Here is a 23,036-nt window from a genome sequence, read left to right on the forward strand (position 1 = left end):
GGGGGGGGAATAACGAAAGTCACGAAAGAAATGTCTATACATATTTTTAACGGGAGTTCACGACGTCTGAAATGACGAATAAGATTGTCCAAATTGTAGAAGCAGAGTTGGCTTAGACGACCAATATACGACATGGCCTAGGCCCATGTGTAGTCGGACACCTTTACATATGAGGTGGTTTGTGTGGCTTAGTAACATGGTGTGTGACTTGCAAAGGCAAATGCAACGACATCATACACCTATATCATAACGAGAAACAGCGTCAAGCACTCTGATGATCTGACGAGTTCAATAAAATGTATCGCTGAAATATGGTCATGGTCTATTCCAGGTTACGTCCATCCGCTGGGTATCCACCCACCCCCATGTCGCGCGTGTAAATGCAAGTGAAGTTGGTGTAGTCTCCCCCCGCGGAGATGTCCAAATACGCCGTTGAAGCAAAGGACCCGCTGATAAGCAATGTCATAAACCTTGGAGGCCAGTGTCCAACTTCCATCCTATCACCTTCGCCGACGAAGAGGATTGGAAGACTGATTATCGATTCCTTTCCGGAGATGCTCGCTTTTGTGCACTCTCTTTCTCGTTAACGCTGCTGTCGTTAAATCTAACCCCACTCACACCCAACCCGACGACGGTCCGGTGCGGTGGCGGCTCTGTCTGCTGACCCCTGGACTGGCCGTGCCGAATTCCGAGTTCCGTAAGCCCGGCGGCGGGACGGGGTTTAACGCCGTTCGACGACGCCCTTGGATGCCGTTTGACGAAGCATTACAGACGCTTCATTGAAAATGTACTTTTTTTTTTCCCAAGATACTGGCCTAGAAGAACAACAAGTCGTCTTCCTTCCAGCCGAGGCCAGCAAGGCTGGTGCGCACGCCCTTCTCCAACGGCTCCGGCCCGCAGACGAGAACGAGCTCGTCGCCACCAGCGTCGCCCCGGCACCTGCCCACCTCCCTCTCGAAAAAGGAGCCGTCCATGCGACCCGTCAAGCCCGTCCACGATGGCCCGGGTTTAGTCAGCGAGTACATCAGGCGGCACCTATCCGGGCCGGCGGCGGCAGCCAGGGCGTCGAGCTCCGTGCGGCAGAGAATGTCCTCCTCGACGCGGTTGCCGTCGAGGACGAGGCACGTCGTCGGGTCCGCGGCGTCTTGGAGGACGGCGCGGAGGACCTGGAAGATGGGTGTTATGCCGGAGCCCGCGCAGATCATGACGAATCGTCGTATGGTGCGGTGCTTTCCCGAGATGGAGCAGAGGCCGTTGCCGAGGTATTCGAATTTGCCAATGGGGCCTTTGAAGTCGACAAAGTGGCCGACGGGGATGGCGTCGAGGGCCTGCGTCATCTTGCCGCCCGGGCGCCCGGGCGCGTCGTAGTAGATTTTCACGAGGACATGGAGCTTGCCCTTGTCGGTGCCCTCGGACATGGGCGTGTAGGCGCGGATGATGGCCTCGCGGGTGACGGGGTCGCGGAGGCGCATCATGAGGTGTTGGCCGACGGGCAGGCCGACGGTTTGGTCTGCGTGTTCGAGGGAAAAGGTGAAGATTTTGGTATCGGATGAGATCTTGGTCTTTTCGGAGAGGATGCCCTTGGTCCAGGTCTTTGATTGCAGGAAGACGGCGCGGGAGGTTTTGGAGTCCTCTGCTCCTACGACGTCGCCTGCGCTCAGGATCTTCTGACCTGCCTCGTCGAGGGTGCCGATATGGTATTGAGGCATCATGGCCTTGGCGTTTTCGCTGTCTAGAGATAGGTGTTAGAAGCATTGAAACCAGTATATTGGGGGAGGGGGGTGGGTATGGCTGCGAACTCACGGATGGTTAGGAACTCTTCCGACACGTCCTGCGCAGCGGCTCCGAAGATGGATGCTGCACCTCCCGGGTGGCCTTCGAGGAACGGCGTGCCGTCGTACACCTCGCCGTTAACGACAAACCAAGGCTCCTCCTCGCCTTCGTGCTGGCGAAGCTCGTCAATAGAGATGTTCCGGTTGATGGTGACCTTGGTCATGCAGATTTCCTTGACCGGCTCCAGCTCGGCGGCGCTCTCGGTCTCACCCTCGATCTTCTCGCCCCAGAATCCGTTGGCCAAGTTTCCTCCGGCCTTCTTTACCCGGTCCATCCACCCGCCCGGCATCAGCGCTGGTTGCGTGGGGTGTTCGAAGCGCAGGCTGTGCCCTTCCCTGTGGATAACGACCCTGAACCACGGGTTGTTCATCATGCCCAAGACACTCCAGTACATGTCTCTCGGTTGCACCATCATGCCCTCGTCCATGGCGCGGACCATGATGTCTGCCGCGTCCGCGAGCGTGGCGACAGGGATGTCCAGGTCCCAGAAGCACCAGCAGAAGCAGGTCTCCCTCCAGTCCATGTCCACGCGGCCGCCGTAGAGGGTCTCGCCCTCGGGAGCGAGACGGTACGTGTCTTCGGGGTAGTTGACGTTGGCGAGAGCCCACGTCTTGCCGCGGTCCAGTGTTATTTCCACTCTGGTGATGCGTCTGCCGCCACCGCTGTACGCGTACCCGCGGACATTGTAGGACTCTGGTCCGTTGGCTAACGGGAGGTCCTCATCGTGCGCGGGGTAGCAGGTGGCACTATTTGTGTTGAGGTCGTAAATGGCGTATCGTTCATCTTTCCAGACTTCGGGGAGATCGGCGCTGGCGTCCGGGGAAACCATGGTGGGGAGCACGCGGTTGTCGTAAATGTGGTACCAGTTGTCGCTCGGTTCCTTGGTCACGATAATCTTCTTGAGCCATTTCACGCTTCTGCCGCCGATCTGCCCGGGGATGATGATGCGTACGGGCTTTCCGTGGTCGGGATGGAGCAGCTCGCCGTTCATGCGGTAGCATACGGTCACTCCGCGGTTTGGGTCCATGCACCAGTTGAGCTTGATGCTCGTTCCATAGTATCCGTTGGGTAGCTTGTCGGCGCCCTCGAAGCAGACATACTTGGCACCCCTCTTGGGCATCGCCTTGGCGAGGAGGTCGCCGATCGAGACGCCGGTCCAGATGGCTGTGGACAGGCCGGCGGCGCCCCATGAGAAGCCCTTGGACTTTCTGACCATGTTTTGTTCTTTCCGGCGGTTACCAGCACATACGAGGGTGACGGGGTAGGTGATCTGCTCGTAGTCTGAGATGAGGTCTCTAAGCGTCATTTTGATGGGGTTCTCGACCAAGCCCTCGACGGTGAACTCCCAATCAAACATGTCTTCGTCCTCGACTTTTGGTACAGGGCCGTGGTTGCGTACATAATGGAGGTCTTTGGTAGTGATGAAGCCTTCGTCGTACAGTTCGCTCAGGGGGGCCTCGACGTTGAAGGGGTGAAGTCCCGTCAGGCGTATTAGTCGGGGATCTCGGGTGACATGGCTGTCGGGTGTCTTCAGGTCTTCCGTGAGGACCTTGTTGACTCTGGACTTGGGAGGAAGGGGATATGTGCGGGGCCCCTCGACAATGACCTCGTTTAGCAAGGATCCTGATAATGAACAATCTGACCCGCCGTCGATGCTATAAGACAAACCTTCCCTGACTGTCGTTGCTGGACTCGGAGGGAAGTTTAGGTCTTTTTTTGCGTGTGCTTCCCGGGAGGGAATTGGTCCAGGAATGGGGAGAGTATCCATGATTAATAAACGCCGGGTTTCCTTGGTATGACGAGCTTGATGAGGAAGAGTAGATAGATGAAATTGAGGAAGATTGGTGTCCGGGGTAACAGTTGTCTCAGTCGTGAATGGCAATCACAAGCCAACCATGAAACTGCTTAGGCGCCAGGCGAGCGTTAATGAAGTATTTCAATGAGAAAACAAGGCACGACGCAGAATCGCTTATGTTGCAGAATAGACAGCCACAGATTATAGAGGAAAGAGGGAATTTACGAACGCCGGGCAAGGATGAAATAAGAAACAATGCTGAGTGGGTTGGGTTAGTGGAGGTGAGAATTGGATTTCCTGGGGCCGGAGTTTGGTGTCTGTGGTGTGGGCGGGCCGGACGCACGACAAGGGACGAGCGATGGGGAGATGGGGGATTGCTGCATGGCATGGTATGGTATGGCAAAGCCAAAAATTATCAGGCCCTAGGATTGGGATGGGAAATACAACATCACATCATCAGACGGAGGTGACGCTAAGATAGGAGCCCATTACATTAGCAACCCTGTGGGTGAGCAGGATCGTCTCTACGAGAAAGTGCCCTGACGGTCGTACGGTATGTAGAAAGAGTCCCCCGACCTTGCACAGAACATGCCGTGCCATATTCCATCCTGACCAGATACTTGAGCTTGAGTGCCCTGGTTGGCCTTGGTGAAAGTATCGTGTAAGTGGGAAGACGACCCGCCGACGAATAAGAAAGACCTAAAGAGTCCAAACCAGGCAAGTCGCAACTCACGTTATTCGACGGCACTCGAGGAACAGAACAAATGGCAGCTCTTTCCCATGTCAGCCCCAGGCAAGAGGCCATTTCTTTTCAGCGCCTCGGGAGACGGACGGGTAGGGGACGGCGTGAGGCGAGGAGATGCAACTTTTCAGCTAGGAGGGAGTGGACTCTAGTGTCGAAGAGTTCCGCGGAGGAAGGGTGTGCACTGGCACGCTGGAGCGGGATTCTTATCAGTTGGCGTCATTCTTCTCTCGGGCAGTTTGACATCGGCGGTCGGACGGATGCTATTGGGGCGATAAGGGCACAAAGCAACGGACGAGGTACATCTCAGCGGAGATGCTTAATTCGACTTTCCCCCCCGTTTCTATCGGCTGGGCCTTTAAAGGCCCCGGATTGGTCGGCTGGTTCAAATGGATTCCCGGTCCAAACCCCTGGGCCCGGGAATGGCCCGTGGAAGGGGCCCGGAACGGGGAGGTTCTGGGAAAAGAAGAGAACCGAGAACCGAGAACCTTGTCCACGACCGGTGCTGACGGGACGGTTTCGGCGCGATTTGGAGCTCGAGGCTTCGTTCTACAGGCCACACATCATCATGTCTGATTTTCCACCGAGCGATTATTGTGCTTGTGCATGTCGGAAGATAGTGATTGGTTGTCAGATACGTATGCCGCCGATGGCTTTTCTGCGCAATGTTTGGCAGACCTAGCATTCGTCTACATGCCGTTGAGTCAGGGCTTTTGACCCCGTCATCCTGGGGTCATTGGCGTAGCACGTCGCACGACTTGGAACCCATCACCACGGTTTGCGGAGATTTCTCTCGTGTTGCCTGTAAGACTCATGTCGTGGCTCACGAGTAGTCTCGCGCGTGGATATGGCGACAAAAGACCCGGGCAAAATCGTGGCTTGTCAGACCTTCAATGCTTGCAAATGTTGCAATGACTGGTCTTTTTTCATCCATTGCGGCGTGACCTCTCATCCGACAGACAAAATTCTAACTCAATGTGAAACAGCCTTGAGTGAGGGCAGGTGTCTGGGCCAGCTACACCTTCAGAGTTGTGATTTCGCATTGCGTAGAGATTTAGTCACAAGCCAGATGCGTGATGTTGTGGCTGATCGGTTGGCAGTTGGATTGGCAGTCGGATCGCCAGATTTGCATACTTGATCGAGGCGTGCCCGCCATTTGCCAATTCGCATGGCGGTCCGTGGAAACTGCCTTAGGAATCCCTATGTCGGCTCTGAATCCGCGCTCGAATCTTGCTTCACCTTTCCTCGAATGAAAGACTTCTCGCGCTGGTGGAAGCAAGCATGTCCATAAGGGCTTCCGCCACGAATATACGAAAGATGGGCACAATTTGGCAATTTAGATCTTATGGTTGGACAAGACGAGCTGAGTTGAGCCTTAGACATCTCCAAAACTTGGAGTCTTCAGATACTTGAGTAAATTAATGATAAATCAACATGAAAACTTGTTATGCGGCTGAGTGAGAGGGAACCCCGTGAAGACAGATGCCATTTCATATCCTGAAGACTTGATTCCATATGCCATCTTCCACTTTCGCATCAATGTAAATCCTTCCGACGCTCATCCGGGTTCTGGTGGATGTGGGAACTTGGAAGTGCCCAGCGGGCGATAAAGGTACCCGGAGCGCTGGGTCATGACGCTCGCCGCCCGGACCGCTAAGATGACCGTGAAATGAGGTACCCGAGGCGGCAAATCAAATCCTAACTTGAGTACCTACCTACCTAAGCTATAGGCTACCCACGGCAGTAACTATGCGCTGAGAAGGTTCCCACCTCCGAAACTCTCACTGACAAGGCACCTAAGCTAGCCTTGCAAACCTGGAAGGCTCCCACTCCACTGCCTTCCTGGATCTCCAAGGTCGCTACCAAAACCCCCTAGACAGCCGCCGCCGTCGCTGCCCCGACTTTGTGCAGATCCAGCAGCGACAGACAAACCCGACGGCTCCTCACCTTCACGTCTGGTTCAGAATTCTCTCAGCAGCGCCAACACAATCGCCAACAACATCAGACACACAAACCCGAACCGACACGACCACTTGTCCTTCCAGGCAAGGCCTGCCGCTGCGAACAATCTTACCGATGCCGGCCCATGTTGACGCGCAGAGTCACATTCGTTTACAACACTCGATCCCATAGCATCAGCTCCCGACATCATCAGTGCCATCCTGCCCTATGTAGCACCCGTCCGCTTTCAACTCTTGCACATACAACACTCGATTCTCACGATCCGCCATGGATCGTGCTAGGAAGCGTCAGTTCCGCCGCTTTCTCTTCTACTACTCGACACTCCGCTAACAATCACTCAGGTGAATTGCGCTCCTTGAACACCCGCGCTTGGGACGGCGAGCAAGGTTCGTACATCGGGTTCAGACCCCACCCTACCCAACACCCCTCCTCTGACTTGCTCCTCCTACACAGATCTGTTCGCTGTCAGTAAATCTCTGGATTCCTCCCTCAAGAAGAATACCGCCTTTATCAAGCGCCTACGAACCGCCGTATCAGCCGCGACACTAAACACCTTCCTCCAAGAGATTCGCACCCTCAGCTTGCACAAGTACCTCTCCGAAATTGTCTCTGCCTGTTTCGAAGGTCTTTGCAGACTCAAGTCCCCCGGCGAGATCGAAGCCGGTGTCGAAATCGTCAGCGCCCTGCACCAGCGCTTTGGCCCCAGCGAGTTCACCGAATATCTAGGATGGCTGCTTGGGAAGGGAATGGCAACGCCTGACAAGAGCTTGCTCAAGTCATTGGCACCCGAGGTTCGCGAGAAGGAGGAGAAAGAGCGCTTGACGCGCCAGCGCGTGCTCCTGCGCATCGTCACCGAGCTTTGGCTGGTTGATGTTCTGCGAACCCTCGATGACGTTACACGTCCAGACGATGCTACCAAGGGCGCCACCGGCAAGGTTGCTGAGCTGAAGCCTAGAGCGCAGGCAAACAGGAGCGGCGCTACCGAACCCTTTCCCCTCGAGGTGCTGAAGGATTTGTTAGGCCACGACCGTGAGCACGTAAACTTGCCTCTACTCGTCATCTTCGTAAAGGCTTTCAGCTGGGATATCATGGGCGTCAAGTCTGCTTCAGCTGAGGGACGAAAGACAGTCGAGGAGGACGGCGCAACCAAGGCTGCCAATGGAATTGGGCATGGGGAGAGTGGCGGCGAAGACCAAGTTGTTGACACCGAAGATCATCCTTTCACGCCTCCTGAGCTTCAGGAAAAGTTCAAGACGATCCTCAAAAAGTACTTTGAGGATGTCAAGAGCCATGTCGTCCGAGACCAGAAATCGATCCATTCTCAAGCTCGACGCAATGCTGAGGCCTATGTCAAGTCAGGCGAAGTTTTTGAAGATCGACAGGCCAACTTTGAAAAGCAAATGAAGGCTCAAGAGCGGTTGGTAGCGAATGCTCAGGCAATTGCTGACGCCATTGGCGCTGACATGCCTGATCTCAAGGAGAGTGATGACTCGCTGGCAAACACCAACGGCTCGATTGGTCTAGTCAAGGCCGGCGACTATCTTCGAGGCCTTGGAGACGGTGCTGGGATTTGGGAAGATGAGGATGAGCGACGCTTCTACGAAAACCTCGTCGACCTGAAGGGCAAAGTTCCGGGAATTCTCTTGGACGACGGCAAGAAGAAGAAACCCGATAATGAGGAGCAAGTGGGCAAGAAAGTAGAAGCCACCGATGCACCTGAACCGCCCAAAGTCCCGGACGCAGCCGAAGATCAATCCACCTCCATAGCCAACAAAACTATTGGCGCTCAGGTGGATGCAGTGTTGGCTCGCTTGCCAGATCTCACCAACAAGGACGTTATTGACCAAGCTGCTATCGACTTCTGCTATCTCAACTCGAAGGCCTCGCGCAACAGACTGATCAAGGCTTTGACTGAAGTCCCCAAAGGCCGCGGCGATCTTTTGCCATCTTGGGCGAGGCTTGCTGCTACTTTGGGCAGATACATGCCGGATATCCCCAAAGGTCTTGTCGATTATCTTGATGCCGAGTTCCGCAGTCTACAGAGACGGAAGGATAAAGACTTCCTCGGCCAAGTTCGCTTGAGCAACATCCGTTATCTCGCTGAACTGACCAAATTTGGCATCGTCCCGGAGCACGTTGTCTTTCATTGTCTCAAGGTCAGCCTCGACGACTTCTCGAGGATGAATATTGAGATCATCTGCAATCTCCTAGAGAACTGTGGACGTTACCTTCTGCGGAACCCCGAGACCTCACCGCGCATGGCAACCTTTCTGGAGACATTGCAACGCAAAAAGTCTGTTCAGCACATTGGCCAAGCCGAGCGTATGCTCATTGAGAATGCTGTCTACTATGTTGACCCTCCTGACCGGCCAGCTATTCAGCAAAAGGAGCGCACTCCTATGGAACTCTTCATTCGCAAGTTGATCTACATGGATATGACTAAGCGTAATTACAGTAAGGTCTTGAAGCAGATTCGCAGACTTCACTGGGAGGAGGCTGAGGTAAGTCGAGGTGTTTGTTTTTACCGCGTCGTCAGAGGTTAATCACGCGAAAAGGTTGTCGGCATACTCGAGAAGGTTTTCTCCAAACCAGGCAAAGTCAAGTACGGCAATATTCACCTTCTTGCAATTCTCCTCAGCGCAATCTACCGGTACCACCCAGCTTTCGTAGTCAGGGTTATTGACACCGTGATGGAGTCGATCTGCTTCGGGCTGGAGCAGAATGACTTCAAGTTCTATCAGCGACGGATTTCTGAGGTCAAGTACATTGGTGAGCTCTATAACTATCGAATGGTTGAGCATCCAGTCGTTTTCGACACCATGTACAAGATCATGACATTTGGCCATGGTGGTCCTCCCATTCCCGGTAGACTGAACCATTTTGATTTGCCCGACGACTTCTTCCGCATTCGTTTGATTGCGACTATCTTGGAGACTTGCGGCATGTACTTTGCCAAGGGTGCGGCTGGCAAGAAGTTAGACTATTTCTTGTCTTTCTTTCAGGTATGTGCCAATGGACTCGATGTTGATGCGCTCCAGCTAACGCATGACAGTACTACATCTACACCAAGCAATCGTTACCCATGGATATCGAGTTCATTGTTCAAGACACATTCGCTCTTACACGACCGCAGTGGAAGCTGGCAACTAATCTGGAAGAGGCTTCAAAGGCATTCCAACTTGCCATAGCCCAAGATCAAAAGGTTTCAGGGGCCGATAAGACGCTAGAGGCTGATGATGCATCCATTGGGTCATCTTCAGACGATGAGGACGGAGATGAACACTTGCCCGAGCCCGAAGCTGACGAGGAAGAGTCCGATTCTGACGAAGAAGGCGTCGAGGTAGGAGAACTGCATAAGTCGCACTGGCCCAAGCTGTTACTGATCAGCCATGTGAGCAGGACAACGACGCCGATATGTCGCATGCGGATTCCGACAGCGAGGACGAAGCTATTGTGGTCACTCGTCAGCAAGAGCAAGTTGATCCGGAAGCCGAGGCCGAGTTTGAACGTGAGTATGCCAAGATGATGGCTGAGAGTTTGGAATCCCGCAAATTCGAGCGCAAGCCCTTGTTCGACGTGCCGCTACCCGTCCGAGGCAAAAGTAAGGAGTCTGCAACAGCACCTGACTCTGGAGAAACTGGTGTCCTCGCCCCCAGCAGCACAATGGCCTTTTCGCTCTTGACGAAGAAGGGCAACCGTCAACAGGTTCGTGAAGTTCTGGTGAATTTAGAGCAAGTAGTAGACTTACTGACAGGTCTGGCAGACACGAACTGTGGAACTTCCCTCTGACTCAACGTTTGCCGTGGCCATGAAGACTCAGCAACAAGCCGAAAGAGAAGAGCAGCAACGCATCAAGAACCTTGTCTTAAATTACGATCTCCGCGAGAGCGAGGATCAGGATGGTAACGATTGCCCGAAACCACTGAAAGCAAACCCAAATATTCACAACACCAAAGCAGGCCACGAGAAGCCGACTTCCTACCACCACAACCGAGCAGACCGCGGAAAAGACCGTGGCGGACAACGGGTTCGCAAGCTTCAGCTAAGTGACGTTGATTGGTACGAAGCATCAACCAAGCGTGGAAATCGCTTTGCGCGGGCGCCTACCCCTCGCTCCGACTGGGACGTGGAAGCTGGCAACGATGTGGAGCAGTTGGAGAATACTTCAACACATCATCACGGCGTTGTTCACAAGCGTTGCACGCCAGCCATGCGTTCTACGCCCAGATCGGGGCCTTGGAAGGAACAGCCTCGCCGAGTTCGCAAGTGCCAGTAGAGTTTGCTGACAAAGGGGAAACCTCACTTCCACTACAGGACGTGAAGAACGCACCATCATACGGAACTAGGTTCTGAGGAAACACATCATTGTAGTCTTCCAGACACCACAGACACAACTCGCTGGAGGGTGCCGCAGCTGCCAAAAAACTTCCCAAGCGGAGGACGGCTCATGAGGCTTACTGAGGCAGAAAATCCATGCAAGGCAGACCCAACGCAGTCGTGCATCCCACAGTCAATGAAGCTTACTGGAGACGCCTCCCCGCTTGGCTTTCCAGACTGACAAAACTTCATGGTCTGGCCGAGATCTGCGACAGACTGGCAAGTAAATAATCCAAACAGCGATCGACAGCGGTTGACCTGCCGGGGTCGTATGGATAAGGAGGCATGTGTTGTAGCGACGGCCAGTTACCAACTGGATCGTAGTTCGTGCGCGAGGGTGATGACGAAGGATAAGAGAGAAATACCTGGTGGAATGGATAGAGCAAAGCGAGTCTTTATCCCACCAGCTAAGCATATGGTAAAGTGCCTCTTAAGATCTGTAGCCATCGCTCTGGTCAAGTAAACAAGAGATAACTGCCCCCTTTTCTTTAGAGAGGAGAATTCCAACGTTCTTTTTGATAGAAATAAGTAGATGTCCAAAATCGAGAAAGGTAACAGATGCATACGCAGACTGAGGTAGCTCAATTCGTCAACTTCTATTGCAGCCCGTAACATGAAATGTTGATAGTAAACACATCTTACGTGTGAGCCTTGGCCGACTGCTTCGCTGACGGCGGCAGTGTTGGCGGCACGACGAGCGGGAAAAAGGAGAACGTCGTTATTTGGCTTCGTCATCGCAGCCAAGTGGCTGATGGCCTGATCTTGTATTCGTACAGGATTCGCAGATGGATTCGCACACAAGAATTTTGAAGACGCTGGTTGGAGGCTTGGACTAAAGTGGAGCAGAGCGTCGTGGCAGATAGGTCAGGGTCGTTGACGGTGCTAGGTGTGATGTACCTCGATGGTGCCTCTTGGCAAGCAATAGCCATGGACAAGAGGAAATACGAAGTGCACATGTTTCAGCTGGCACAAGCTGTACGGAGTATCATTTCTTGGAAAGGGTGCCATCGTTCGTTTCATCTTGGGAGAAAAAGGCTGACGTTGCATCGTATTTTGGAAAACGATGCTAGCCAGCCGGTCTCGGTGCTCATAATGTTGTTTTTCTTTTACTATAGTAAACGTCCCGACAACAGCCTGCTGTGCATTTGACGCTGCCATTGTTGCCGCGCAGCTGTTGCTACAGAGCTGTATCGCGACCGCAACCGCGAGCGGACGTTTGAGTACCTACATCCGGTGGTCGTAAAATGGGCTACAAGTGAGGCGAAGGTGTGCTCCGAGGTTCATGCAGGCCTAAGGTGTATCCTCCAGCCTAAGGCAGGCAAGAGCAAAAGACGAACAGGACCCTCTGTGCTCGTGTTGGGGCCGATGGCGACAGTTTTGACATGGCTCAGTGACTTTGTTGGGCCGGACTTTGACCTTTTTTGCGCACAAGCTTGCTTCATTCGTCCGATGTCGAGCTTCCCGCGACGCCTACCTCAACCTGGATATCGCAAACGGAGAAGGACGTTCCTGATATGTGCAAGCATGGTGTATTTAGCGGGCTTGACCGACAGACTGCAAGCCAGGGCCGAGTAGATGTGCTGAAAAGTTGACCGAAGGCGACAACATGTTGCTCTCAGACGTGAGGTGGTTAAAGAGATTACTAGCCACACAAATTGAAACTCGAGTTGGCGGCGGCGGGGAGCGATCGCGTGGCAAATCGAAGCCGCAAGCAACTTTCAGTCACCTATATGATGCCATCTTATGTGAGAGCGACTCGAAGATGAGTGAGAGCGGGAGGGGTGCCACTGGTGGTCTAGAAGAGGGGTGGGGGGTGAATGAGGCACGCGTGGGCGTATGGCGGCGTTGTCCCAGCATGTCCTGAAATACCACATTCCGACTGATCCCTGTGTTGCTCGGACGTCCACGGACGTTTTGGGACCGAATCCGTATGGTAGATGCTCAGCACCGAACCATGGCAACGCTGAGCCTACGTGGGACAGGCGGACGTGGAAGAAGGATCAGTAAAGAAGGATGCGAAGCGAATGCAAGGACGGGAGAGGTTGGGTGGTGTATTGCAGCAGACATGTGCTTTGGTTCAAGATAGTAAGCTCGAGGTTGGCCTTGCGATGAAGCCGGAGTTGGAGTGGATGATTTGGAAGACGGTTGTCTGGACTCTGTAGCATTTCGAATGCGGCAGAAGTCGTCCAGTTGGATATGGCCCGAACTCAGTGTAGACGGGGTCATTCATGGTTGCATGGGCATCGCCGCATCGGAGAATTTCGTTTTTGCCATCTCGACTGTCGAGAGGTGAAATAAGACAAGCGCGATGGATGTTTTGGGAAGGAATTCCCCACATCAGCTGGGATCTTCGCCGGCAAGATTGGCTGCCCCTGGACCGAATCGTCTTAGCGTCTCGGACAAGGTTCATGGTGCTTAAGGTACCCGACCTTTAAGGTAGTGTAAGGTAGGTGGTAAGGTGAGGTACCTTGAAATGACTTGCCTTACTTAAGACTGTAGTAGGTTCGATGGAGCGCAGGGCAAGGTGGACAATCATATTTTATTTTCAAATGTCCTTCAAAGTGCAATGGATGCCCCAGATCCGAATCACGAATGTTTTCTTCCTCGTCAGTCAACCCAGCGGGCATGGATCATCCTCTCAGCGTTTGACAGCAAGGGTTTTCCGGCCCCAGGATACCGACCTGAAGCTTGCTTCGCTGCCTCGCTCGGTTCTCGTTGTGCTCCAAGCTCAGCGAGGCTGCCTCCATGAAGTGAGGCAAGGTAGTTGTCGTTGTTCGGTCTGAGGAGGTGACGCAATGGCAAAGATCAACCGAGCTGGTTCTACGGCAACCGCGCGCAGGAACAAGCGGACGGTTTGCGGCCTGTGAACTACCAACTGTGAGAACAGAACATTCCACCCCAAAGTCAAAAAGAGACACTTCACCTTATTTCATTTTGCGATGCTTTGCATTTCACCCTAGGTAATGCCATGGCGGTCGAATAAGGTGGCCGTATCCGTACTCCGTATAGCCTAAGGTACCTTAGGTAGGTACAGGGCACCAGAAGTTCTCTGATACAGCGGCCCCTACCGCCCGAACTCCTGGCTGTGCTGTTGACCCACCTGTCGGCTCGTCTGATCCCTGACCCTTGCCTGATTTGCGGCTTGCCCATCTTGATGTGCTTAGCTAAGACAAGACACCCTTGCTTCACCTTGTAGGTAAGGTAGATGCAACTTCACGTACTTGTTCTTGCTTGGTTAACCTGCCACGCACGTCGCATTCTGCATCTCTCTGCACTTCAATGCGCGGACACTAGAAAATTGGGAAAGCTACCTTACCCCAGGAGGGTCTGGGCCGTTTAGACAGGCACACAGGTAGGCCCAGATCCTAGAAGGGGTATAGAACAATTCTCACGGGCTCGGCTGGGCTGTGCATTGTGCATTCCACAGATGATGGTCACGTCCGTCTCTTGATCTTGATCAGAGTTGTTCCCAGCAACGAGTGCCTCGGCCGACGTATTCGCCGTTACCATCGGAAACACAACATTCTCCAGCAACGATCGCGCTTCTAAACGAGACCATGGGGACGGGCAATTCCCCCAACCTAGTCTTGCGTGATGAGCATTGCGTCGAGAACCCGCCTGCGTTGGAAAGTCGAAGACACGAGGCATATCGCACCACATGCCATACTGATTATCTCACCCGGCAAACCTATACAGCATTTCTGGATGAGGCTATTGCCACGACGGCAGCCCGATTCGTCATTGTTGCCACGTACCAGAAGCCGGGGACGTCCAGGAAACTGTAGAAACGCGTCCACTAGGTGTCGAGAGGCGTAAAATTTGCATCTCGAACCGGCCGGTCGCAATGCCAAGAGTCGGACCCCGTGTGCAATCGGGTGGGCTATCTGTGCCAAATGATCCCTCCTCTGGCTTGACATTGGCGCCCATCCATCAACCGGCTTAAGTGACCCGTGCAGGTCGGTGATCCCTGAGAGCTGCTTGCTTGCTTGTTTGCTTGATCCTCTTGGACTGGATACCTAATCAGCTTCTTTGCCCACCTAATCAACTTGGACCATCCAGAACACCCCCATCCCCCCTTCAGTCTGTGAGGTGCCGGATCGATCCTAGACGGGCGCGGTTCTATCGAGCCTCGAACCCCGTTCGCGCCTCCCTCGTCTTTGGTATCCTTTCCTTTTCCGTCTCGCTCCTTACTACGCCCCAAGCTTCTTAAGACGAGCAGGAGCCGGCCAACATCTCCCGTCATCTGAATTTCTCCCTCAGCGTCTCTTTTAGTTTCCGTGGCTCCGCGATCCTCCTTTGTCCTTTGTTGCTGATCCCCGCTTATGATGCACTCGTTGACCTCATAAGAGCGTGTCTGACTTTGAGTGTCGCAACGAACCTTTTCTTGCTGGAGTGGCGAACCTGAACGGGCGGGTCACTCACTACTGGGAGGTGAGTCGTTTCCTCATCCGGCCCATTGGGTATGGCCCCAAGCTGACCTCACTCGAAGAAAAAGGCAGCTTTGCCCATTTTCACGGCAAGACGACCAGAGCTCGCCTTCCGCCGTTACCGACCACTTTGTTCGGATTACTTGCTTCCGTTGGCACGGCACAACCTGAGTCTTGACTCCAGCCCGACACACCCGTCCGACTGGGCTCAAGAAAACGAGTGTAAAACATAGGACGCGCCGAACAACCGGTTGCAACTACCCGACGACAACACGCTTAATCTGCACGATCCCGGCTCCCTCACCGCGACGTGAGATTCTTCATCCGAGCTGAGGTAGCGGGTTCCGGTCGGCTTCTTGCCCTCCTACGTTTGTCCGCACCGCTCTTGTATCGTCGATTCACCGCGCAAACTTTGGACCCGATGGACAACTACAGTTATCTTGTCAAGATGGCGGAGCCCGGGGACGACGATTACTGGGCCCCCAAAGATGTGAGTTCCTACGCCGCTGCCATACCCATCTTCTCATTAGCTGACATGTCCAGATTGTTTACACTGCGATTGTTGGGTTAGTCATGTTGGCAGCCATCCTCGAATGGTTTCTGTGGATTGCGGCATTTCTATACTGTCTCTGGAAAGTCTTCGTCAAGGCTGAGCATTGGTCCATCCGAGTATTAGCAGTCATTGTTGGCGTCTTGTTCACTTGTTTCAGGTAAGTGGAAGAGTCACACAAATTTCTCACATGGAAGATGGTTGGACTCATGGCCATTACTAGAGCAATCTTCCTCCCGATCATGATAGTCACGTTGCCATTGCCTGCTGCTGTCGTCAAGTACTGGCCAACGAACATGGTCGATGTGCTTCAGTGGTTCGCTTTCTGGAGTTTTGCCGGTCTTCTGACCATTCCATGGCTTTTCTGCGTCTATCAGCTGGTTACCAACCAGCTCGGAAGAAAGAAGAGAATCAAGCAGGTCCTGGACGAAGTCTCGGCACCGAAAGTCGTCATTGTCATGCCCGTCTACAAAGAGGACCCAGACGTTCTTGTTGTTGCCATCAACTCCGTCGTCGATTGCGACTACCCGCCCTCATGCATTCATGTCTTCCTCTCGTTCGACGGTGACCAGGAAGACGAACTCTACTTGAACACCCTCGAGAAGTTGGGCGTCCCACTGACCTTGGAGACATACCCCAAGAGCATCGATGTCTCATACAAGTCTGCCCGCATTACCGTCTCCCGATTCCCCCACGGTGGAAAGCGCCATTGCCAGAAGGCTACCTTCAAGCTCATCGACAAGGTTTACGAGCATTACCTGAAGAGAAACGACAACCTCTTCATCCTTTTCATCGACTCCGATTGTATCCTGGATCCCACCTGCTTACAGAACTTCGTCTTTGACATGGAAATGAGTCCTGGCAACCCCCGAGATATGTTGGCCATGACCGGTGTCATCACGTCTACGACTAAGAAGCATAGCTTGATCACACTGATCCAAGACATGGAGTATATCCACGGCCAACTTTTCGAGCGAACTGTCGAGTCGGGGTGTGGCGCCGTCACTTGTCTTCCCGGTGCTTTGACGATGCTTCGATTCTCTGCTTTCCGCCGCATGGCCAAATACTACTTTGCCGACAAAGCAGAGCAGTGCGAGGATCTTTTCGACTTCGCCAAGTGTCATCTGGGTGAGGACCGCTGGCTTACGCATTTGTTCATGATCGGAGCCAAGAAGCGTTACCAGATCCAGATGTGTACCTCCGCCTTCTGCAAGACCGAGGCTGTTCAGACATACAGATCACTCATTAAGCAGCGTAGACGATGGTTCCTTGGTTTCCTCTCCAACGAAGTCTGCATGCTTACTGATTGGCGTCTCTGGAAGCGCTACCCTCTGCTGGTTCTCGTTCGATTCATGCAAAACACCATTCGAACCACGGCTCTCTTGTTTTTCATCATGGTACTCGCCATCATCACCACTTCTAAAAAGGTTGATAACTTGCCAGTCGGCTTCATTGCCATTTCGCTTGGGCTCAACTGGCTCATGATGTTGTATTTCGGCGCTAAGCTTCGTCGGTTCAAGATTTGGTTGTACCCGATCATGTTCGTCCTGAACCCCTTCTTCAACTGGTTTTACATGGTTTATGGTATCTTCACGGCTGGACAGAGAACGTGGGGAGGCCCGAGAGCTGATGCCGCTACTGCCGACACCGATACCACCGCCCAGGAAGCCATCGAGCAAGCCAAGGAAGCTGGAGATGAGCTCAATATTGTGCCCGAATCATTCATTCCCGCCGCCGAGGCCAGAAAGGAGAGCATCGCCGGCGGCAAAGGCAACATGGGCCCTATGGGTCGCAAGCACAGTGTTGTCCAGCCACCGTCGCAAATCGAGGGACGCTTCGCTGCGAGGAAGAAATCAGCTGCCGGATTCTATGTCAACGCCGACGACTCTCAAGTCACTGTCAACCGATCCGGTCCTAGTGGTTTTGGTCCGGCATGGGCATTGCAGTCACGCGACTCATTTGATAGTATGGTGTCGTCGCAGACTGCTGGCAACTCAGTCTACATGCCTCGGCGTGTCGAGAGCATCATGGGTGAAGAGGATCGCAAGAAGTACGAGCTTGCACAACAGAGCCAGTTTAACCAGTTTTTGTCCAACTCTAAGCGTTTTGGAGCTCAGACTACAGCCACTGGTCAGGTACACGAATATACCGACGCGGAGATGAAGCGGGGAGGATACCAAGATGCCCCCGATCCGATGGATAAAGGCCAGGAGTACACCGACAACGTCCGGATGGGCGCTGTTGATAACAGCTTCTCCGGACGACCACAGTCTGGAGAAGGTTTGCCAAGGCAAGGTATGAGCGCAGCGCATTCGGCCAGAGGCGGGCGCAGCCCGCTTGCGCGAGCCAGTTTGGTTCGCACTATCCCACTCGAAGATGTCCAGTCTGAGGGCGAAAGCTCAAGCGGCGGCAAGGACAGCCGCGACCACTCGCCCAAGAGAAGGCCGTAGAAGATGCCGAAGTGCATAGAAAACAACGACATTGTGCGATAGATTGGATACATGTGCATATTATGGCGTGGAAGGGCTTACAAAGATCAAGTAAGAGAAGATCAGGACGCGCCGGTAACACTAGTTTCTTTTCTTTTCCTTCCCTCTCCTTACCTTTAGTTTTTTCCCATTTCTTTTGTAAACCTGAACGTTTCTGCCAAGAGGTTGATAGTGCAAAAGCTGGCTGTACAACGCCTACTACGGCGGACAATGGAGAGAAATCGCATTTGGTCAGAAAGCTATTAGCAATAGTTACCTAATGCAATGCATTTTGAGGCAATCTTAGCCTTGCAAATTGATGACATCGAGTGTTGAAGCTCACGATGTATTGGATATAGCGGGAAATTTGTATCCTGTCCATCCAACATGTGGCCGTTAGTACCTGAACTCTCGGTGAAACGGCATTCGGTTCCATGGCATTAGCAAACAATTTTGGTCGAGCGACGCGGTTTGCAGACTGCTGGATGCCGTGAGGTAATTGGTATCCTAGACTTGGATGTAAAGCGCCGAGGGACGAGATGCATTTGGTAATTATCGCGGCATGGATACCCAATTGAGGGGTATCGCCAAGATAAGATTAGATAAGTGCAGTGGACTCGGAATGATAGGTATCGTACCTCAATGTACCTTAATTGGCAACAACCACTGAAAGCCTGTTGGTTTCTGGTTGTATAGATGCCTTATTATAAAACAGTCTCACGGGAAAAGCCTGACAATAGTAAGCACCGTGACTAGTTATGTTCAAGGTGAGACGGGTCAGAATTGAAGCAATGCGGTCGTCGCTCAATGTTTAGACCAAATAATACAGATGAGCAAGTACTGGGGATGTGGGGTCGTTGAACAGGGCTTGTTGTCATTCTTGAATGACGAACGATGGATTGGTACACTATGGTAAGGCATGGCTGATGTACGTATAGATACCAACGGCAAACAAGTCTACTTGCCAGCCTTGCCTTACACGTGGATGTTGTTCTTCGTTGCCCACATTGCCTCACTTCCGCGGCAGCCAGTTGGAGTGAGGGACGACCGTCTGGTGAGGGGTGGCGGGGTGGAGGAGCGTGGAGGGGCAGAAGCTACCTTAGACGGACGGCGACAAATGGACGCACGGTGATCCAAGCAGGAGGGGGGCAGGCAATTAGGAATGACAGAGAACGAGGGAGAATCTTCTTTCCCATTCGGCCTCCACTACTATTTCAGCGCCCTGACATCGTCAGAATTCCACCGGTCCATCCATCTCCAAGTCACCCGTCGTCGCCTTTCTGAGGTACCTGACCTTCCCAGAGCGCACTGTCACAGCAATCCGCCCTTCCAGCAAAGGATACTTCCGCCAAGGTAGAAGACACTCCAGTTACAGAGTGTCACACGCTAAACGTCGATGCCTTGTTGTAGGTACCCAAGCCGACAGCACACGACCCAAACCACCTCAGTATAAGGTACCGTGCCCAAGCGAAAGGTACCTGACCGCCCTCCTCCCGTCAGCAATAATCCAAAGTAATCCCGGTGTGGCCACGTACCTTACCACTACCTGGACCTCCCCTGTCTTCCCTGTACTGCCCACCTCATCCACAGTCCACACTTTACATACCTGGCCTACCTTACCTCAGGTACTTGGTGGACAGCCGGGCCAGACTTGGTGACGCTAGAGCGAGCGCACTGCAACTTTTTTCCACACTCCCGCACATCCCACCTTCAGGTTCTCTTGCATATTGACAAACTCTTAAACCTTGCACTTGTCTGTACTCGACATTTTCCTACCCCCAACCTTTTCGACGAGACGACTTTTCGACTCGACCGCTTGCAAATACCATTCCCGCAAGTCGGATAATCAGCCATCACTCGATCAAGACTCGAAGTCCATCACTTTTCTTTCTTCCTCTCAGAGCGTTGTTGTGAGCGCAACCCCGCTGCCATCAGAAAGTCCGCCAGAATATCCTTGTTTACAATATCCTCACAGAAAGAGCACTACCACCCAACATGAGTGTCGTCGGTATGTTTGCGCCTCTCTTTTTTCTGACCGCCTTTCCATCTGTCGTCTCGCCAAACCGTTGCTGACCGCTGGGCTCTTCGCTGCAGGTGTCGATTTCGGAACCCTCAAGACGGTCATCGCCGTCGCCAGAAATCGCGGTGTCGATGTGGTGCGTACCCCGACCTCTGCCCCTCCCCCGCCAAAAAAAAAAAATCAAGCAGAGATTTTGCGATAGAACAATGACTACTAACGGTCGAATCTAGATTTCCAACGAGGTCTCCAACCGCGCCACGCCGTACGTTTAATCCAAGACTTTCGGTCATCCAAAGTGCATCGAGAGGTAATGCAGTCAAACTAACTATTATCCATAGGTCTGTCGTTGGATTCGGTCCCAAGTCGCGATACCTCGGCGAGAGCGCCAAGACGCAAGAAATCTCCAACCTCAAGAACACCGTCGGTTCCATCAAGCGTCTGGCCGGCCGCACCTTCACCGACCCCGATGCTCAGCTCGAGCAGCAGTACATTACCGCTCCCCTCGTCGATGTGAACGGCCAAGTCGGTGTCGAGGTTTCGTACCTTGGCAAGAAGGAGAAGTTCTCCAACACCCAGCTGATCTCCATGTACCTCAGCAAGATTAAGCAAACAACACAGGCTGAGCTGAAGCTTCCTGTCTCCGACTTGGTTATGAGTGTTCCCGCTTGGTTCACCGACATCCAGCGCCGCGCCATCATCGATGCCGCCGAGATCGCTGGCCTGAAGCTCCTCCGCCTCATGAACGACACTACTGCTGCCGCTCTCGGCTGGGGTATCACCAAACTCGATCTCCCCGCCCCCGAGGAGAAACCCCGCCGTGTTGCCTTTATCGACATCGGTCACAGCAACTACACCTGCTCTGTTGTTGAGTTCAAGAAGGGCGAGCTGGCCGTCAAGGGTACCGCCTTCGACCGTCACTTTGGTGGTCGTGACTTTGACAAAGCCCTCGTCGAGCACTTGGGCAAGGAGTTCAACGGCAAGTACAAGATTGACATCCACTCCAATGGCCGCGCTATGGCCCGCACCATCGCTGCCGCCGAAAAGTGCAAGAAGATTTTGTCCGCCAACCAGCAGGCCCCTGTCAACATCGAGTCCATCATGAACGACGTCGATGTTTCTGCCATGATCACACGCCAGGAGTTCGAGGCCCTCGTCGAGCCCTTGCTGCAGCGTGTCCACGTCCCTCTCGAGCAGGCTCTTGCCGAGGCCAAGGTGACCAAGGATGACATCGATGTTATTGAGGTCATTGGTGGTGGTAGCCGTGTTCCCGCCCTCAAGGAGCGCATCCAGTCTTTCTTCGGAAAGACCCTGTCTTTCACCCTGAACCAGGACGAGGCCGTTGCCCGTGGCGCTGCCTTCAGCTGCGCCATTCTGTCCCCCGTCTTCCGTGTTCGCGACTTTACTGTCCAGGACATCATGAGCTACCCCATCGAATTCGCCTGGGAGAAGGCTCCCGATATTCCCGACGAGGACACCAGCCTGACTGTCTTCAACCGCGGTAATGTTCTGCCGTCCACCAAGATTCTTACCTTCTACCGCAAGCAGCCCTTTGACCTTGAGGCCCGCTACGCTAAGCCTCAAGATCTCCCCGGAAAGATTAACCCGTGGATTGGTCGCTTCTCTGTCAAGGGTGTTAAGGCCGATGGCAAGGATGACTTCATGATCTGCAAGCTGAAGGCTCGCGTTAACATCCACGGCGTTCTCAACGTCGAGAGCGGCTACTACGTCGAGGACCAGGAGGTTGAAGAGGAGGTCAAGGAAGAAGACAAGGATGGCGAGAAGAAGGACCCTGATGTGAGTGTTGCGGCGTCTCGTCCCGAAGTTTTGTCGTCTGCCAACGTGATTGATAGCTTGGAGTCGCCGCTCAAGCGACGGCGCTACGCTATCAACACGGAGTTGCGTTCTTTTGCGCCCCAATCTTCCGCGTTCGTCGAGGATGAAGAGATCTCAAAGCTGACAATACTTTTACCTCAAAAGGCCATGGAGACTGACAACAAGGAGGACGCTCCTAAGAAGACTCGCAAGGTCAAGAAGCAAGTCCGCAAGGGCGATCTTCCCATTGTCAGTGGCACAGCTTCCCTATCCGACTCAGCAAGAACCGCTCTCTTGGAGAAGGAATCTGCCATGGTTATGGAGGACAAGCTTGTCGCCGATACCGAGGAGAAGAAGAACGAGCTCGAGACCTTTATCTACGACCTTCGCAACAAGCTCGACGACCAGTATTCCGAGTTCGCCAGCGACGAGGAGAAGACCAAGATCAAGGAGAAGCTCGAGGCGACCGAGGTAAGATACCCCTCATGTGCATGCGGTCTGAAAGCAGCTGCTAAGCCTATTGCAGGACTGGCTTTACGATGAGGGCGAGGACGCCACCAAGGCTGTCTACGTTGCCAAGATTGATGAGATCCGCGCCATGGCCGGACCTATCGTCCAGCGCCACTTTGAGAAGGTCGAGGAGGAGCGCCGTATCGTTCAGGAGAGAGTGGAGGCGGAGAAAGCTGCCAAGCGCGCCGAGGAGGAGGCTCGCAAAGCTGCCGAAGCTGAGAAGGCTCCTCCGGCTCCTAAGGATGAGGAGATGACCGATGCCGACGGCGTAAAGGCCGACGCGGAGGCCGAGGGCACGAAATAGGATCCCGTAGACCTGACCAGTCTGAAACTGGAAAGACCAAGAACAAAAAGCGAGAAGCAACGAAGATGATAGAATAGACCCTAGCTATGGTTTCTTTCGGGTTGGCAAAGGGTTATTAGGCTAGAGCAGCTTCGACGGTTATCATGGAATGAGAGAAATGACATGAAATTTGACACTATCCAATGCAATCCATCTCTTTCTGTATCATGTGAAGCATGAAGAATCACTTCATTGTT

General features: G+C 53.4%; 4 protein-coding genes across 4 annotated transcripts; 3 read left to right on the plus strand and 1 right to left on the minus strand.

Moving 5' to 3' along the window:
- Positions 1–815: 815 nt before the first annotated feature.
- On the minus strand, positions 816–3,601 carry CORC01_05850 (uncharacterized protein; the record flags this gene model as incomplete). The annotated part of the gene is made up of 2 exons (XM_022617492.1): positions 816–1,732; positions 1,804–3,601. The coding sequence occupies 2 exons, from the start codon at positions 3,599–3,601 to the stop codon at positions 816–818; spliced, it is 2,715 nt and encodes a 904-aa protein (XP_022475910.1).
- A 2,998-nt stretch (positions 3,602–6,599) lies between these two features.
- CORC01_05851 (MIF4G domain-containing protein) lies at positions 6,600–10,608 on the plus strand (the record flags this gene model as incomplete). The annotated part of the gene is made up of 7 exons (XM_022617493.1): positions 6,600–6,618; positions 6,674–6,718; positions 6,786–8,833; positions 8,888–9,334; positions 9,385–9,672; positions 9,732–10,037; positions 10,096–10,608. The coding sequence occupies 7 exons, from the start codon at positions 6,600–6,602 to the stop codon at positions 10,606–10,608; spliced, it is 3,666 nt and encodes a 1,221-aa protein (XP_022475911.1).
- Positions 10,609–15,584: 4,976 nt separating this feature from the next.
- Positions 15,585–18,136, plus strand: CORC01_05852 (class VII chitin synthase; the record flags this gene model as incomplete). Its single annotated transcript, XM_022617494.1, has 3 exons — positions 15,585–15,626; positions 15,680–15,846; positions 15,910–18,136. 3 exons carry the CDS (start codon positions 15,585–15,587, stop codon positions 18,134–18,136), a joined length of 2,436 nt encoding a protein of 811 aa, XP_022475912.1.
- A 2,013-nt stretch (positions 18,137–20,149) lies between these two features.
- CORC01_05853 (hsp70-like protein) lies at positions 20,150–22,800 on the plus strand (the record flags this gene model as incomplete). The annotated part of the gene is made up of 5 exons (XM_022617495.1): positions 20,150–20,162; positions 20,249–20,310; positions 20,405–20,436; positions 20,513–22,457; positions 22,513–22,800. The coding sequence occupies 5 exons, from the start codon at positions 20,150–20,152 to the stop codon at positions 22,798–22,800; spliced, it is 2,340 nt and encodes a 779-aa protein (XP_022475913.1).
- Between the last annotated feature and the right edge of the window lie 236 nt (positions 22,801–23,036).

This window comes from Colletotrichum orchidophilum, assembly GCF_001831195.1.
Source record: "Colletotrichum orchidophilum strain IMI 309357 chromosome Unknown Scaffold_42.1, whole genome shotgun sequence".
In the NCBI taxonomy this organism is placed as follows: Eukaryota; Fungi; Ascomycota; class Sordariomycetes; order Glomerellales; family Glomerellaceae; genus Colletotrichum; species Colletotrichum orchidophilum.